This window comes from Anas acuta, chromosome 3 (genome assembly GCF_963932015.1).
Source record: "Anas acuta chromosome 3, bAnaAcu1.1, whole genome shotgun sequence".
NCBI classification, from domain to species: Eukaryota; Metazoa; Chordata; class Aves; order Anseriformes; family Anatidae; genus Anas; species Anas acuta.
In genome coordinates this window covers 31,304,606-31,320,386 of record NC_088981.1, presented here as the reverse complement: position 1 = coordinate 31,320,386, position 15,781 = coordinate 31,304,606, and the positions used below count along the sequence as shown (strand labels likewise).

Here is a 15,781-nt window from a genome sequence, read left to right as displayed (position 1 = left end):
TACTGATGTAAACTGGAAAAATAAAGCCTAAGATTTGAATAGCACTTTTCACCATTAGAGTGCCAAGGCATTCCACAAAGGGTATTTTATTTGCCCAGGAAAACCTAGCAGATCCCTGCCAAGTTCAGGGCTTGGTCACACATCACCCGAGTGTCCTGAGCCTCCTTGGCACATATGGTGAGTTTGAGAGAGATCTTTCTGGATACTAGGCCAGAGATCAAATGTATTTGCTTCCTCATAATGTTTTCAATCATATTCTGTCACTGGAGAAGGAGAGAGGCTCAGGGATGCTGAGGATTTTCTCTAAAAGCCTACCAATTAATGACCCTTTAACAGCCTTGCTGGAAGGAGAACCTGGTAAACTGTGTTAATGATACTCCTTTTCTTCTCCCAAACATCAACTGAAAGCTTTTATTCCTCAAGTAAAAGATATGCACCCCACCCCATCTTCCCATGTGCACTGAAAGGGTGAGCAGCTGCCTCTGGGCATGTTACAGGCACTGATCTGCAAAGGTTGGTGCAGGGCTCTGAGGGCATTCTGAGACACCAAATTCCTCCTATTTGGATTGGAAGAGACTGCACTGTGAAGCAGGGAGCATGCACCTGCAGTGGTGGAGATGGAGATCCCTGGCTGGAGGCAGCAGGAAAGGCTGTCTCTGCTGGGGTGGAGAGCTCGCTGGTTGGAAATCCTGTCACACCGCTGCACTTTGTTTTCATTTTTAAAATTGCATTTTCTAACAAAAAGGCTCATCCTTTTTGTACATCAGAATCCTACATATAGTAAGACTATATATCCTACATACAGTAGGACTTTCAAAAACCTGTTTCATTTCACTAAAGTCCTCAAGAGGTGCAAGGCTATAAATCCCCTTCAGCTTTCACATAGTCTTACTGAACACAGAGCTATCAGTGTGCAGTGCTGGGGCAAGTCATTGTGATCACAGCTGATCAATTACATTGACCACACAATCAACCAGGGACCAGTAGAAGCAACTTAAGAATCCTTGAGGTAAAAATTTACAGCATTGTTACAGGTGAGATGACACCAAACTAGCTATAAGCAAATGTATGTAAATTTTAATATGCTGACTGGCTACAGGCACTGAATTCCAGGGAAATCCAAAGTATATCATGGCAGGGCATTGCACTGTAGTGACGAGATCATTTAAATGATCCTAAGGCACAGGAAATCCAAGTCTAAAGGTAGCAAGAATGAAATAGGTATTTACTGGGGAGCATTAAAATGAGATTACATACTTCACTCTTAGTATTTAATCCCCCTTCTTCCCAAAATGAACTCCTATACAAAGAACTATACATATTTCTCAGAGCTCACTCCCTGGGCAAGCTTTTGTGGCTAAGTGGTTTTAAGTAGCAAATTATCATATTGTAATACATTATGTAAAGCACTATTTTCATTAATAATGGATAAAAATACACAAAGGCTTTCCTGTATTTGTCGTATCGTCAGAGTGATCTAGCTTGACCTTTCTTTCATCATGGAATGTAATCCTAGAACCAAGAGAGGATGCTTCAAACGTGTCCCATTGCTGCCATCCTGTGGCAGGCACATGTATTTCAGCTCGATACCAGAGAGAAAATACTCTTCTAAGGGTGTTATTTTACAAAGATCTGTTATCAACTCCTACTACTAAATGCCACAGGAGGAACGATAGTCACCTGCAAACGGTAGTTTTCAAATCTTAGAAAGCCACGGGCCATGGCAGAAATTCAAGCAGAGGTGACTCTCCTAAGCAGAAAATAAGGATTAGATGTCAGGGGGCTCATGTTTCTTAAACTGAGAGGCACTGCAGCATTCAGTGGTCTAATCCAGAAAGGTTGCTAATGCTATCTCATCTCTAACCTTAACCATGCCAGACAGACAATTCCAGAATAAACAGGAGGATACCCCCTGTTCCTCATAGAAACTCTGGTAGTGCCTTCAATTGGAAAAGCCAACAGATGGCTGCATCCAATACCAACATGATAGTACTGGTCCCAACTCTGCATATGGAATCCTGCCTAAGCCACACAACACTCACCGTAGAGAAGATCTGATGACCAGAGGCACATAGGTGGGATCACACAGTGCCATCTTTCCCCCAGAAGGATCAGGGTGGGTGAGAACTTCCTTTGGTGCCCTCTGGTGCCCCGTTATGCCCTCTGGGGAGAGAGCAGGCATCCCTCAGAGACTGCCAGAGCACCACCTGTGGCTGCCCTAGCACAGTACATGCAAGCATGGTCTGCGTTGCCTAGAATCTCACTGCCAGGCCCTTACCAGCAATCAAGCCTTCGGCTTCAGGCCAACAGGAGAGCTGTCAGCAGGATTTTGGTGGAGCTTGCAATACCACTGCCCAGTTTATCTACTCACAAACTGTTCACTTGGCAGCGTTGAAGAAGCCGTGAAGCAATGCACAATTTAGCAACCTTCGCAGGACTCCTGCTCTCGTAACACAGCCCTCAGACACCACCAGAAACAACTCACAGGCACCAAGTCCTGCCTTTGATGCCAGTCTGAATGCCCCAACTTCCAAGAGCAAGGCCAGAGTCTCTTCCATCCTGAAGATAACAGGTTCCGAGGGAGTCCAAGTGTCAATTCACAGCAGAGTAAATACCACTTTACCATGCTGCCCAAATCCTCAGTGGAAAAGGTATTCAGCCAAATCACTAAACATAAGGCAGAGGTAGGCACTAGGAAGGTTAATATGGCATGTGTCATCTCTGTACTGTGAAGTCTGCACAAAGATGATGAGAAACCATTCTAGACCACGGCAGCACAATGCCCACATATACATGTGCAGCCCAGACTTATTTTCCTCTTAGCATGTGACGACAGAGAAGTCAGAAAAACACCCAACTCCCTCTGTACTCAGCTGAGAACTAGATAACAGCCTCCACAAACCAACCAACTTACTCCAACACAAATTGGGAATTTCAGTCCCAGCACCCGCAATCCTACTCTCTGAATCATGCACGACCGCCTCTTTAATGCTGCTCTCTTCAATAGACCCTTCCCTTCTTCTGTGCTTTGTTCTCAACAGCTTGAGCAGCTGTGCAGACCACATGTCCTCCCTTCAGCCTCCCACCTGCTCTGCTCAGAGCTAGCAGCCCACCTCAGCCTTGCTTGCCCTCAGGGCCAGCACCCCCAACACACACTCGCTCAGTCTGAGCCTTCCTTGCTTATTCATCAAGTTTACCCAACATCCAGCTCCCTCGTGCATTTCCCTTCTTCAAAGACATGAGTCTTAGCTACTTATGTTCTATAGGATATTTAAAAGAGAAGGGGCTTACAGCTTGTTAATAACTGAAAAGCCACCTGGGCAGGTTTGGAAGCTGAGTGGGCCTGCCATGTTGTCCTTACTGAGGCACTGAGCAAGCACGAGCCACTGAGGTAGCCTCAGGCACAGGGGCACGAGCAGGCAGAGGAAGGAACATAGGCAAGGAAAGGGGCAGGAAGGGCCATGCAGAAAGAAACATGGGTGAGGGAGGCTACTGTGGGACTTAGTCCTGCCCAGGAAATACAGGCTGAAAAGAGGTATAGGCCCAAATAAACAAAAATGCCTTTTTGTCTGTCCTGCCACTTCATCTTCTGAATACTGCTGTGCGTAGCACTGGGGATTTAATTTTACCTTCTATCCATCCACAGCTGATTTCCACAAGGTCCTGGCTGGGCACATTCATAGTGGCAAAGAACACGTCTATCTTCTGACATGCTGTGATGCCCAGACTTTCAGCTGTGAGAAGGGGACTGCTTCTCATTTCCAGGGAATGCAGTTTTTACAAGAGAATGAGCACCTATCCCAGAGTGGCTTGCTCTTATCTCAAGTTCCTGAGTTCCTGATACTGCTCTGACTACCGCATTGTCTAAGGAGAATACTAATGGAAAGTGTGCTGAAATCTATTTTGTTTTCTTCAGACTTTTTTTTTTTTTTTTAATGGGTGCTAAAGGCAACTGTAGTGCCACAGGGCCTTCTGGTGCTGGATCTTCTTTAATCTCAGATATATAATTAGAGGGAGAAATTGCACGATTTTAAGTGGTTCTGGTGACAACGAGGTTTAGATCAGGCTGATAGAACTGTTCCCTTCACACATCAACTGTAGCAGTCAGATGTACGTAGAAGGAAGCAGCTCTATACTCAATGGTTTTCATGCTGTCAGTGTCAGACAACAATAACTTCTAGAACTGAAAGTGACAGAGGTTCTGCATTTGTTTTTCTCAAATTTATCTCAAAGACAATTCTTATTCCTCAGGTTATAAGGAAGTGAATGTAGGTAATACTGTGGAGATGTTTTCTGATGATGAAATAGCTGTAAGGTGTTTTAAAGGACTTCCATGCTAATATAGCTATCTTCCAGCCCCAGTTTCCGAAACACACAGATAAGCAGCATGATCTACACGGGGCCTACTTCACACAGTTTTTCTTATGAATGTAATACAAACAGGAGAAACATCCCTGAGAGCAGTCAATGATTTGTCTATGGAGAAAAATATGAACTGACATTTTAACAGCACTAACACCATTCCACCCTACAGACTTGCTGTACTCCAGCCTGCTTGAGCTGTGCAATGGAATATTCTTGAACGTCAAAAAGGCAGTCACTGGGAAAATCTGGATTGTTTTCTTAGACTTGGTTAGTGCCCAGATTACTGTCAAGCCCTATAATTGTGCATGTCTGCCTATCAGGGGAAACGTATACAGGATCAGAATTTGTTTTCCCTATTTTTGAAAAAATGTGGGCATTCTCCAGACATACTCCCAATTAAGAAAACCTAAATGTTTTACCTCCTTTGCAGAGTTTTTCACCCTGTTGTGTTAAATTATAACATACTGTTTCCAAGAAATACATACTTGAATTTAGAAATTTGCATGCAAGACTAGGGAAAATTAGAATTCATGTTTTATTCCATAACGTTAACATAAAACCCAAACACAAATACTGGTTTAAAATAAACAACAAAATAACTATGAGGTCTGTTTCAATTAGCATCTAGTGCAATGAGAGGATTCTATTCAACATCTGAAGAGTATAAGGGGAAGAAAAACAAACAGACAAAATTCAGTAGCTAATTCTCCCAATTCATAAAGCTTCTTCACCAACTACTGTTAGGACTGCATGCTGATCAGCTGATAGAATTGTCACTGATCAATACGTAAAACCAAAAGGAAGTCCTGAATTAGATCTTGGTTAAAGGAATGCAAGCAAAGGAACAACACACTTCATTTCACCATCAAGGACAAAGCACTTAAAAAAACCCACAAACCCCATCCCCAACCCCACCTCCCTCAAACAAAACAAAAACATAACAACAAAACAAAGCATTCCTTCTAATTCTTCAGTGATAAGAAACTCTCCACAAGGAACATTACTAATGCTTCTCCATCATTAGACATGCCCTATGTAACCTTCCTAAAAGTCACTGCTACCTGCAAAATTGTAGACACCTTGAAAATAAATTGCATCATCTTAGTATTACAACAGGTAGATTTCCTTTATAACAATTGGAACTTAACTTTAGGCTTAAAGTAAACAACACTGTGCCCCCAAGAGAGGCAGGAAGCAAAATTCATCTGACGTGATTCCAGATCCACATTACCCATGTTGTACTAAGATTTCATTTTCTACTTGATGAATTTCTGGTTTCTTCATATTTTATGGTGACTTCATATCAAGGGATAACTTGGAGTTAAGTGTGAAAACATCAAGGATTCATATTGCTATCAAAATGAGAAAATAGTACCAACCAGGCCCACAAAGATTGTTATTATTACAATACAGCCCCATCACCCAAAATGAAGGACACACTTTATAGAATGACAGGACAAGTCAATAAATTGAGGTTGTGGTGCATCAGAGCTAAGAGTACTTCACTAGAAAGCTTTGTTTATAGGTCCTTCCTGATTGAACTGGGTAGATGCTGTTTTAAGTGAAGCTGCTGATCTCCACTGCCCATTACTGCCACAGCTGGAGAACCAGGCTGTATAGCACAGAGACTCCGTACCCCTAAGGATTTCAGGAATTAAACCCCACATCTTAAAATGTCCCTTTGGAAACAAGGGGGCTGTGCAGAAGTATCAACACACTTACCAACACTGTTGGAAGCACGCACAGTGCCATTTTCTGCGCGAGCTGTAGTTTCCAAGCAACACGCATGCAGAAAAAATATCCAAGGTAATCTGGTCTGAAAGCAAGAAAGATGTGTGCTACTGCTATAAAATCACCAATCCAAAATTAGGGATATAATTACCTGGCATGGTCAACAGCAGGTATTCTTTACCACCAGTATCCTATACCAGCTAGGTCCTTATCTTTCACTATAAAGGAACCAGTATTGTCGAGTTCCTTTCCTTAGTCAAGAAAACATACTTAAGGATTCCTCACTACCTTTGACATTCTTGCCAGGTAGCCCTTCACTCAAAATTTCATTCTATCAGTAAGCAAATGATCTTATCAAATGCAATAGCTGAATTGCTAAAAGAAAAATGAAAAAGGTTGGATTTAAAAAAGGCTATTATATTATACAAATACCTATCTTTAAGTAACTTATAATTCACTGATGTTGAGCAAACATTGCTTCTAGGACTCTTCATATTAAAAATTGAACACACTTCAGTACAAATGCATTTTTTCCAAATCTCAGGTATTTGCCAGCAAATACTCTTGGTGTGACCATCTTCCAGCTATCACACACAAACTAAAAGGAATGAAGTCATCCGGCTCACTGAAAGAATGCAAGATTCAACAGAGGATCTCAAAAAAGTATGCATTACAGAGAATCTGAAGTACATAGCACTCAGCAGAAAAGCAGGCTTGCTCGGTTCTTTTTACTCTTATGTGTTGAGATTTAATGATTTAATTTTATATAGATATATATATGTATATATAAAATATTTGCCATGTAAAACATGGCTTTGGCAACTGGTGTTTAATGTCAGGATTTTATATAAAAGGAAAATGGGTCTTTTTCATAAAAAGTACCTGTTCAGTTTATAAGTCTGATGAACAGCATAATATACCCAAGCAGATGTTTGGCGCACTGAAGCTGGTGTTGGTTTTTAGCATTTAGTTTTCTTTCAAGTTTTATTATGTATTTTGTGACTAAATCACAAAACGTGTCTCGCTACAACTAACACCACAAAATTTGTCCATACTTTTTGCAATTATTTTTTTCCCCCTCATTCCATTTAAAGATGCTTCAGGCCTTAGAAGCACATTAAAAAAAAATCTCTGACGATATCTCATTTGGAGACAAAATGTGTTTTATAACATACACACCATTTAAAAAAAAGGTGAAAAAAAATAGGGTCATCTCCCTTAGTCAATTTTCAGGTATTGATAGTAAAAAGCAAGCATTTCTGTATAAAAACATGCCATAATGAGCTTCTAACACATGAGCTACAGAAATAAATGGCTTCTTTCTTGCTACAGAAACCACTATGGAAATAGAATGAAGGAATGATAAAACGTTCCTCATGTATGACACACTTACGTAGAAGACCCATTATTGCTGATTATGCTGGCAAGATGGCCATCAAGGAAGAGGAGATGGAGGAAGGATGAAAATTTTAAGCTCTGATAATTTTGGTAACAGAAAGAGGGACAAAAGAAAAATGCCAAGATTTTTAGAAAAAATCCAAAGCATTATGAAACTATTTACAAACTGTTTTACTGGTCAGTGTTTTTTGGTCAGTGTTTTACTGACCAAAATGAATCAGCTTAAAGAAAGAAAAATGATGATTTTAAACAACTGTTTGAAGAAAAGACATTTATCTCTTTATAATCTTACCTGCCAGTGTTTTCACATATACAGTACTAAAATCTGGTATAGAATTAATAGGAATTCAGACTAGAAAATAGCTTTTTTTTCCCAGTAGTAGTCCTTATATTTCAATCTAATCTTTAAGACTGGCAAAATGGATTTGTGACAAATATTTAATATTGAGATTCCGGGGTATGTTTCTTTTACAGGATTTGCAAAATACATTCTTATCTGTTTGAACGCAGATACATCATCATAGAGGAGACAGTGCATACAATTTGTAGTAAAGTTTGAAGATACACAATGACCAAGTCTCAATATAATACTAACTTGGAATCCAGGTGCAAGTTTTTTGTTTTTTTTTTTCCAAACTGTACATGTATTTTTAAAAAGATACAGCCTTTCAAAATGTTTATATATTGAAGCATATTCATTAAGATCAAACACCTATTAAAAACAGTAAAATAGCAGCAATATGGGAGAATATCTGAGCCACATGAACATTAATAAAATAAAAACAATTAAATATGACATATTACATTACTCTGATGTTTGTTAGGTAACAATGATACAATTACTTATGCCAAATCATTAAAGAATGCTGTTCATAAGTTCAGTATGAAAGCAATAATGGCGCATACTTCAATTTAAGTTACTGTTTAAAAAGAAGTGTCAAAAATGAACTTCCACCAACACTGTTCTGGAGTGCTTCCTGAAGAACACATCTGAATCTTTTTTTCAGGTTTGGACTGCGATCATTTTTGCCATAGGAACTAAGGATGTTTTTAAATATGAATTCCTTAAAACTAGCCTTATATTTTATTTACATTATTCAAAGTTTTCTTTTCCTTCCAACAACAAAATGTGCAGGAGGATTTACTACATGCTATACAATGTAAAAATAGACTTTAAAAAGCCAGAACAATGTGAGTAAAACTGTACAGTGTTTGTTCCCTGCTCCAGTTCATTGCACTATTAAGTTAAAATGGATGAGTTGTCATGCCCAGAGGATGTACTGCAGGATCAGAAAATCCACACACACACAGAGGAGGTAAATGCCTACTGGTTTAGGTATAATACCAAATGGAAAAACAAAACAAAACAAAAACTATGACTTATATCCATGGAAAGCTTCTCATCACAGGAAGGAGCACGGTTAATTCTGAAAGGCAGCCCTCTTCATGTAGGACACAGAACTGCAAAAGACCACAAATACATTTGGATAAATATCAGTGAAGTTACTCTGTAAAAGAAGTGTATTGCTTATACTAAAAACACTTAAGTGTTGAATCCTACCCTACCAGTAACACAATAAAATCTAGAAATTATTTGAAATTCACAATTAAGATACCATCTTCTTCTTAGAAGGGAATTAAATGACACAACCCACTATTTTTAACTAGTATTATCCAGAAATGAGTTACCTAAAGGTCATGTCTTAAACAGTGCTTTTTGTGGCATCCTATTAGAGAATGGAACATTAAATACAAGGTGACACATGCATTTATGTTTTAAAATATGCACTGACAATTTGGGATTCTAATTCTAGTTTCTAAATCTGGTGCATGTATTTGAATCACACACAGTGGGAAGACAAGACATGTCCTTCACGTGCTTCTCATTCCTGTTTCACATACATGACAAACCTCAGAGCAATCCAGCTTTCAAACCAATGCTAGCACAACACAAAAGCAAATAAAGAAGTCAGGTGTAACAAACAGAAACTTCAAAAACAAGAAAATAAATATTCCTGTTATATGACATACTTGAACACTTTATGAATAGAGCAAAGGTTAAGTTCTCATTTTATTAATTTAAAACAATAAACCTTTTTGTTTGTTTGCTTGTTTGTTTTGCCCTTACTAGAAGCCTAAAAGATCAGACAAGTAATAGGAAAACAAGCTGCAAGACGAAAAATGATTCTACTTTCAAGACATTCAGAAAAAAAGCCTAACAGAAAATAATATTACACATTTCATTTATGTTATTCACTGACAACATATATCATTTTTTTTTAGCACTATATTTTTACATTGCAATTAAGGACACAGAGCTTAGTAATAGGTCTATCTTAAAGGAGTTTACTGTCAAGATACATCTGATTTCAAAAGCATTTATTTTAGCTATCGGTACGTGCATACATATATATATACACACACACTAATTATGTTTTAAGACTGTTACAGTTATTTGCACTTCACATTTCCACTTGAATCGAGGAAAAACAACTTTGCAGGGATACAGTGAATGATTTATTCACAGTTTGTGTACTGTACTGGTAACAAGTTCTATCCCCAAATAATCCCACTTAATAAAGTTGCAAATGTTGAAAAATGAAGTGAAAACTAATAATCCTGAAATAATATGTCTAGACATGATACCAGACAACTTATCCCTAAAATTTTGATCATGTATATGAAATGTATTGATCTGCTTCTTTAGTTCAATTTAGGTACCGTGGCTTTCTGCAGATTTCCTCAGATATCCCTCCTTACCTCCGTAAAAATAAAATTAGCTAATTCCCATTCCCACTATGCCTTCTTCAGCTTCTATTTTAAATCTGTTGTGAACCCCAGCAGGTTATTCCCATATTGTTTGTTCTTCTCATCATGCCCCCCAGATCGATAGGAGCTACTGTATGTATACTTACTGGTATGCAAATACTTAAAAGCTAAGTGGCCAGCTGGATGTTGGATTTGAAATGCCAGTAGCCTTTAGCCCAGTAGAAACAGTGATTTTGGTCTTCCTTTTACATATACGCAATTCCATAAAGTATACTTGTGAAATGAATTTTTTATTTATTCCTGCATCCCTACTCCTTGTCACATGAGGATGAAACTGGCAAATATTAATCATGAAGCCAAAGAGACATACAACAGAACTGCATTGAGGCATTTTCTTCAGAAAACAACCTCAACTTGGATACTCCGAGGAGTATAATAATAGCGGCCCGAGGAGCATAATAATAGTGGCAATAACGCTACTATTTGTTGCATTGTTGTTCTTGACAGATGAATCTTAACAAAGGGATTACACTATACAGGTAAGAAGAAAGACCAAAAGCTTCTGGAAAAAAAAGAAAATCAATGGATATAGTCAATAAAAACATTCTTTCATCTAAGGAGTTAGCACATTCTTGTTGCAACTCCTAAAAAAACAATGCAACTACAAGATATGACAAGAATATCTCCATCTGTGCTCCCCATTCTACCGTTAATTTGTGCACAAGTAAGTTTGCTTGCATAGGCCTTTTAATAGAAACAGATGCAATGTTTTCAAAGCACATTGCATTTGCTAAACTATCAAAAAAGATCAGTCGAAAGACGAGGATAATCAGCATTTAAATGCAGTCAGCTATCTAAGCTGCCAGCTTCAATCTGAAAGCGAGCTTTCTAAGATCAAGAATTGGTCTGGTTTGACTTCATTGTCAGCAAATGCACCTCCACCCTCTTTCAAATTTCAGTTTCTACTTCACAATCCCTAGTGATAAAATATAGTAGTAATATTAATGTATTAAAGGAATCATAATCAGAAAAATGCAAGGACAATTACAATTGCTGATCAATTCCACATTAACATCTATTTCCGTTCTAAATCTGTAAAATGTAGTATGAACAACACACTGTTGGGAGAACTACTACATACTTGCAAAGCAAAGTAAATCACTATTCTACACTGAATGTGTACATTGGCCAGCTTTCGGAAATGTACCTCTGAAGAGGTACTCCATATAGAATAGATCCAGGGGAGAGCTAATTGATCACTGGAAAAAGGGACTTACATATAAGGACAAAATTAAATGGAATACAAATATATTTATATATTTATTTTTAACATTTTGGGGGACACAAGGGGGCAGCAGAAATTGGGAAAATATGCTTAAAAATAAAAAAATAAAAAAGCAGACACCTGAAATCATTTGAGAACTAGTAAACCTGTTCAGAAATGCATATGAAGTTTTCTTCCTTCCTAACATAAAAAGGGTAATGCCTCAGCATAAAGAGCTCTGAGTTGCATTGGCTTTTTTCATTTCTTTGTTATACCTCATTTGCACAGCCAATGTTCTGCGGATTTCTCCTTCCAGTTTCAGATGCATTAGGTGCCACTTTTGCATATCACAAGTTATGAAAAAGAAAAAAATCCACGGTAACACGGAAAGTCAAGAGCAGATCTAGTTGTAGATCTCTCTTTCAGTTTGCAACCCCACACCCCAGCTCTTGACCAAAATGCCTTGCCAAAACAAAGTTACTCAATCATCATTAAATGAAGATAAAAAGTATTAGATGACACATATGGTGGGGTTGGTGTGTCCTCCTACATGATGCAAATTTAGTCTTTCACAAACTTTATAATTATTTTTACATTTAGTTCAAAATATTCAAGACAACACTTCTATAGAACGCTTAAGAAATTATGAAAAAAGAAGCAAAAAAGAAATTGAAGCAAATTTATATCAGAACAGCAGCACAAAGATTCCTTGTAAAATTAACACTTAAAGCTCGATCTTATGATTCCATTCACCTTCCAGGTTCACAGCATTCTTCTTTTATTAGTCCCATTATATTATGCCAACAATACCACAGAAATTGTTAGAATCACTTTTTCACAGTTACTTGTTCTTCAGCTCTTGATTCTAAACAATCAAAGTAACTTTTCAGTGGTAACTGACAATATCTGGGTGTTTATTATTATTTCTGCAGACAGATACAACACCCACGTAAGACTAGCATGTTCTAATTTTATTTAAGAAACAAAATAAATTAAGAGTGCCGCTTTAGAAAAATCATTAAGGGTCTTTAAAATATTTATTTGCTGTGTAAAATGTAATATAGAGCTGGAAAGCTCATAACTATGCAGACAAATTCCACTCAAAATTTCCTCAAATTAAAAAAAAAAAGTTAATAGATTTTAACTACACATCTTTGGTGATATAACTCACAAGTTTCAAAAATTCATTTCTTGATTAAAGCTTAATAAAAAGAGATGAAATCCATTCAGTGTAAGACAATAGCTGGCTCACAGAGTAAACAAAGGCAAAATGGATATAATTATCACTACACCATACAGACGATTACTGGGTCCAGAACTTGTTATCCTCCAATTTCTTTTGGAAAACAAGTTTAAACCCCTAAATCCTTATAATCATTTTCACCTTGCCTAATACATTTTTAATCCTTCCAGTGAAAAAAACAGACTCTTGAAAAAGCAGGTCACTCCTTTTATCTTTAAATTCAGGGGATAGGCTGGAATTTCAGATACAAAAGCTGAGCTGAAAGTTCTTTCACATGATTCTTTAGAATACCTATCTCCCTTTAATAAGCTCTAAACATAACTTTTGGACAAAAGACAGGTGTCTGGAAGTACTCTTCTATGTATGAAGTCTCAGTGAGGCTTCAGGCCAGAAGCATTAGCAGCAGAAAAAGAAGAGAAACAGATCCCAATTATTTCTGAAGTTATAAGATTTTGCCAGTTCTACAGGATACATCTACATCATAATACAATGCTGCCAGGTGAACTAGAAATACTTAACAATCTAAACATAGCAATACAAAGCTTAGTTAAGGCTACAGTCACAGAAAGAAAGATTCTGTGCTGAGTAGCTCTGCTGGCCACTCTGCAGTCAGACCCCCAGAAGAGCGAGAAAGCCTTAGCTCCTGATTACTTAATTCAGTAATCATGGTAGCCGAGAGGAAGTCATCTCCTCCTTTCAGTATGAGTAATGCGAGCATGAGATTACTCTTCAAACTCCTGTCGTTTGTGTTCTATAATTTAGAGATAACAATGTTTCCTTGAAAGTATACGAAGACCTGTTTTATTCAACACATTTAATATGAGCATGATATTTTTTGTTATTGGTGCAACTAGCTGGTACGACACTCCTGATGACTTTGAAGTGCATCCTGCCCTATGTCCAGCTAATCTGTTTTTACAAGTCTTCTATGCAGAAGATTCCTGTTTCCCAAGGCATCCATTTCCTTCTCAGTATCCAAGTAGTTAAAAAGCTTTTCTAGATAGCTATTCTTTAAAAAGAGGAGATGCTGTAATGAACACTATCCATTCAGTTTCTACCAGATGTATTATGATGAAAAGCAAACATCTTTAATTACTGCCAATGAGTCATCATCTTGGGTCAAAAATTCTGCCTCACAGAACTAAAGCTTAGTGCCATCACTGTTAAAAAAAAAAAAAATCTTCAGCCTAAGTGGCGCTCAGCTCATAAGCAAATACATGTCTAACGTAAGAAAGATTTTTAGAAAGGCTAAGTAAACAACAGAGAAATCAAAGGAATCAACTGAAAGGACCTCAGCGTTCTTTCCATATGTGGTAGTTCTGCAATGCTACACAGAAATTAGTAAAGAGCCTTTTTCAACACAAAGTCTGTGGAGGCTTCTAGAATACTGCGTGGCTCTCCTTTCAGTTTTTCTGAAGCAACAGCACACTAAATTTCATCCACAACTTTAACCTGAAAGTATTTTCAAATCTCTTTGAGATGTGTGGTTACCATCTTTGTAAGAAATAGAAAAACCTTTTAAAAGACACATGGGAGAAATCAAGTCAAATTTTTATATTTGAAAAAAATAGCAAGACTTGGAAAGCATGATACCAAAAGAGATGAAAAACTTTGCAATGTATGAACTTGAAGTAGAACATTATATATGTTTGGGTGGCAAGTAAAATGGCATCCGTCATTCCTTCAGTACAGCTGTTTGTTTAGATCTTGGGAGTTTGATGGGTATTTAAACACTAAAGAAGATGGGACCACGTACATGCCAATGATTAAATAAGAATGTAAACATTTTTAAGATCTTGGCAAAAAATCTCAGAAGAAAAGCGTTTAACAACCTGGAAACTACCTGGAACAACTCCTTAGAGCTAAAGCAAGCAATGATTTTCAACGTCTGGTATTCTGTTAATAAAAACAATGCACTGGAGGCTGTAAAATAATCCATTACTACACAAACTTTAAATAAACGTTAAATAAAAGGTGAAGAAGTATAAACACGTAAATGTAAAAAATAATATTGATCAGAAGGTAACACTTTTTTAAACAAAGCTATAAGCACTTAATTTAGCAAATGCATTATGATACATAGTTTGAGTTCACATTCTGTATCACACAGGTTTTTAACTACACCCATTTAAGTTTCTAAGCCAGACTACTCTGCTCTTGCTGATGTCATTCAGCTATTGAACATACATCACATGCTTTGCTATATTGTATTATCATGAACAAAAGAAACGCTTTTTATTTATGAACTCACCAGCCCCTGACATAATGAGAGCCTTGTGTGATAAAGGAGCAACATAAATCACGATTGCTGCACAACTGTTCTTTTCAAATGCACCTTGTATGTTGAGTAAGTTCATTTTAAAAAAAAACAAACTTTGCTAGGAAGTGTACTCACCCTTTAAAATATAGTCTGTTAACAAGCCTGGCACTTTCTCACTATCCTCTTTCATGGCATGAAGGACTGAAGTATGAAAATAAAACAAACAAAGAACATTTCAGATATTTAGTCATAAATTAAAGACAACACTGCTCAAAAAAACAGTGAAGCTGTTTCTACCACTCTAACAGGTATTGTATGTTACACTAACAAGAAAACCCTCCACCTTTCACTTGTGTAATTCTCACTGAACTCCACAATAAATGAATACTAGAGACCCATTTTACATGGTTAATTAATTACAATGTCATCAGTCATAACAACAAAAAAGCACACCCCCATGAAAAATGTTGCCTAAATAAAATCACCATATTCAAAACCGAAATGTACTAACAATACTGGAGGGCTGGAGATCTTAGGTTAAAAAAGCATGCTCCATTACTTAATTTCTCCTTTTATTCTTCACCCGGAATCATGCAGTAACGCCATTATTCTGGAGAAACACTGCTGTAAATGACTGGCTGAAAATGCTCCCCCTCCAAAACAGTGAACATTAACAGTTGAAGCCTTGAAAAATCATAAATAAGACTGAATTTGAAGATTTTTGAGATTGATAACAAATTTAAATTATACA

At 37.4% G+C, this 15,781-nt stretch overlaps 1 protein-coding gene across 2 annotated transcripts in view; it reads right to left on the bottom strand.

Moving 5' to 3' along the window:
* Positions 1-4,886: 4,886 nt before the first annotated feature.
* The window catches only part of FEZ2 (fasciculation and elongation protein zeta 2), a 31,702-nt gene continuing 20,807 nt past the window's right edge, over positions 4,887-15,781 (bottom strand). For both annotated transcript variants that reach the window (XM_068676423.1, XM_068676424.1), the window contains 2 exons: positions 15,166-15,231; positions 4,887-8,955 (listed from right to left, as the gene is read on the bottom strand). In XM_068676423.1, coding sequence (XP_068532524.1) covers positions 8,939-8,955; positions 15,166-15,231 — 83 coding nt within the window. In that variant the 3' untranslated portion in view covers positions 4,887-8,938. The remainder of the gene's footprint in view (positions 8,956-15,165; positions 15,232-15,781) is intronic.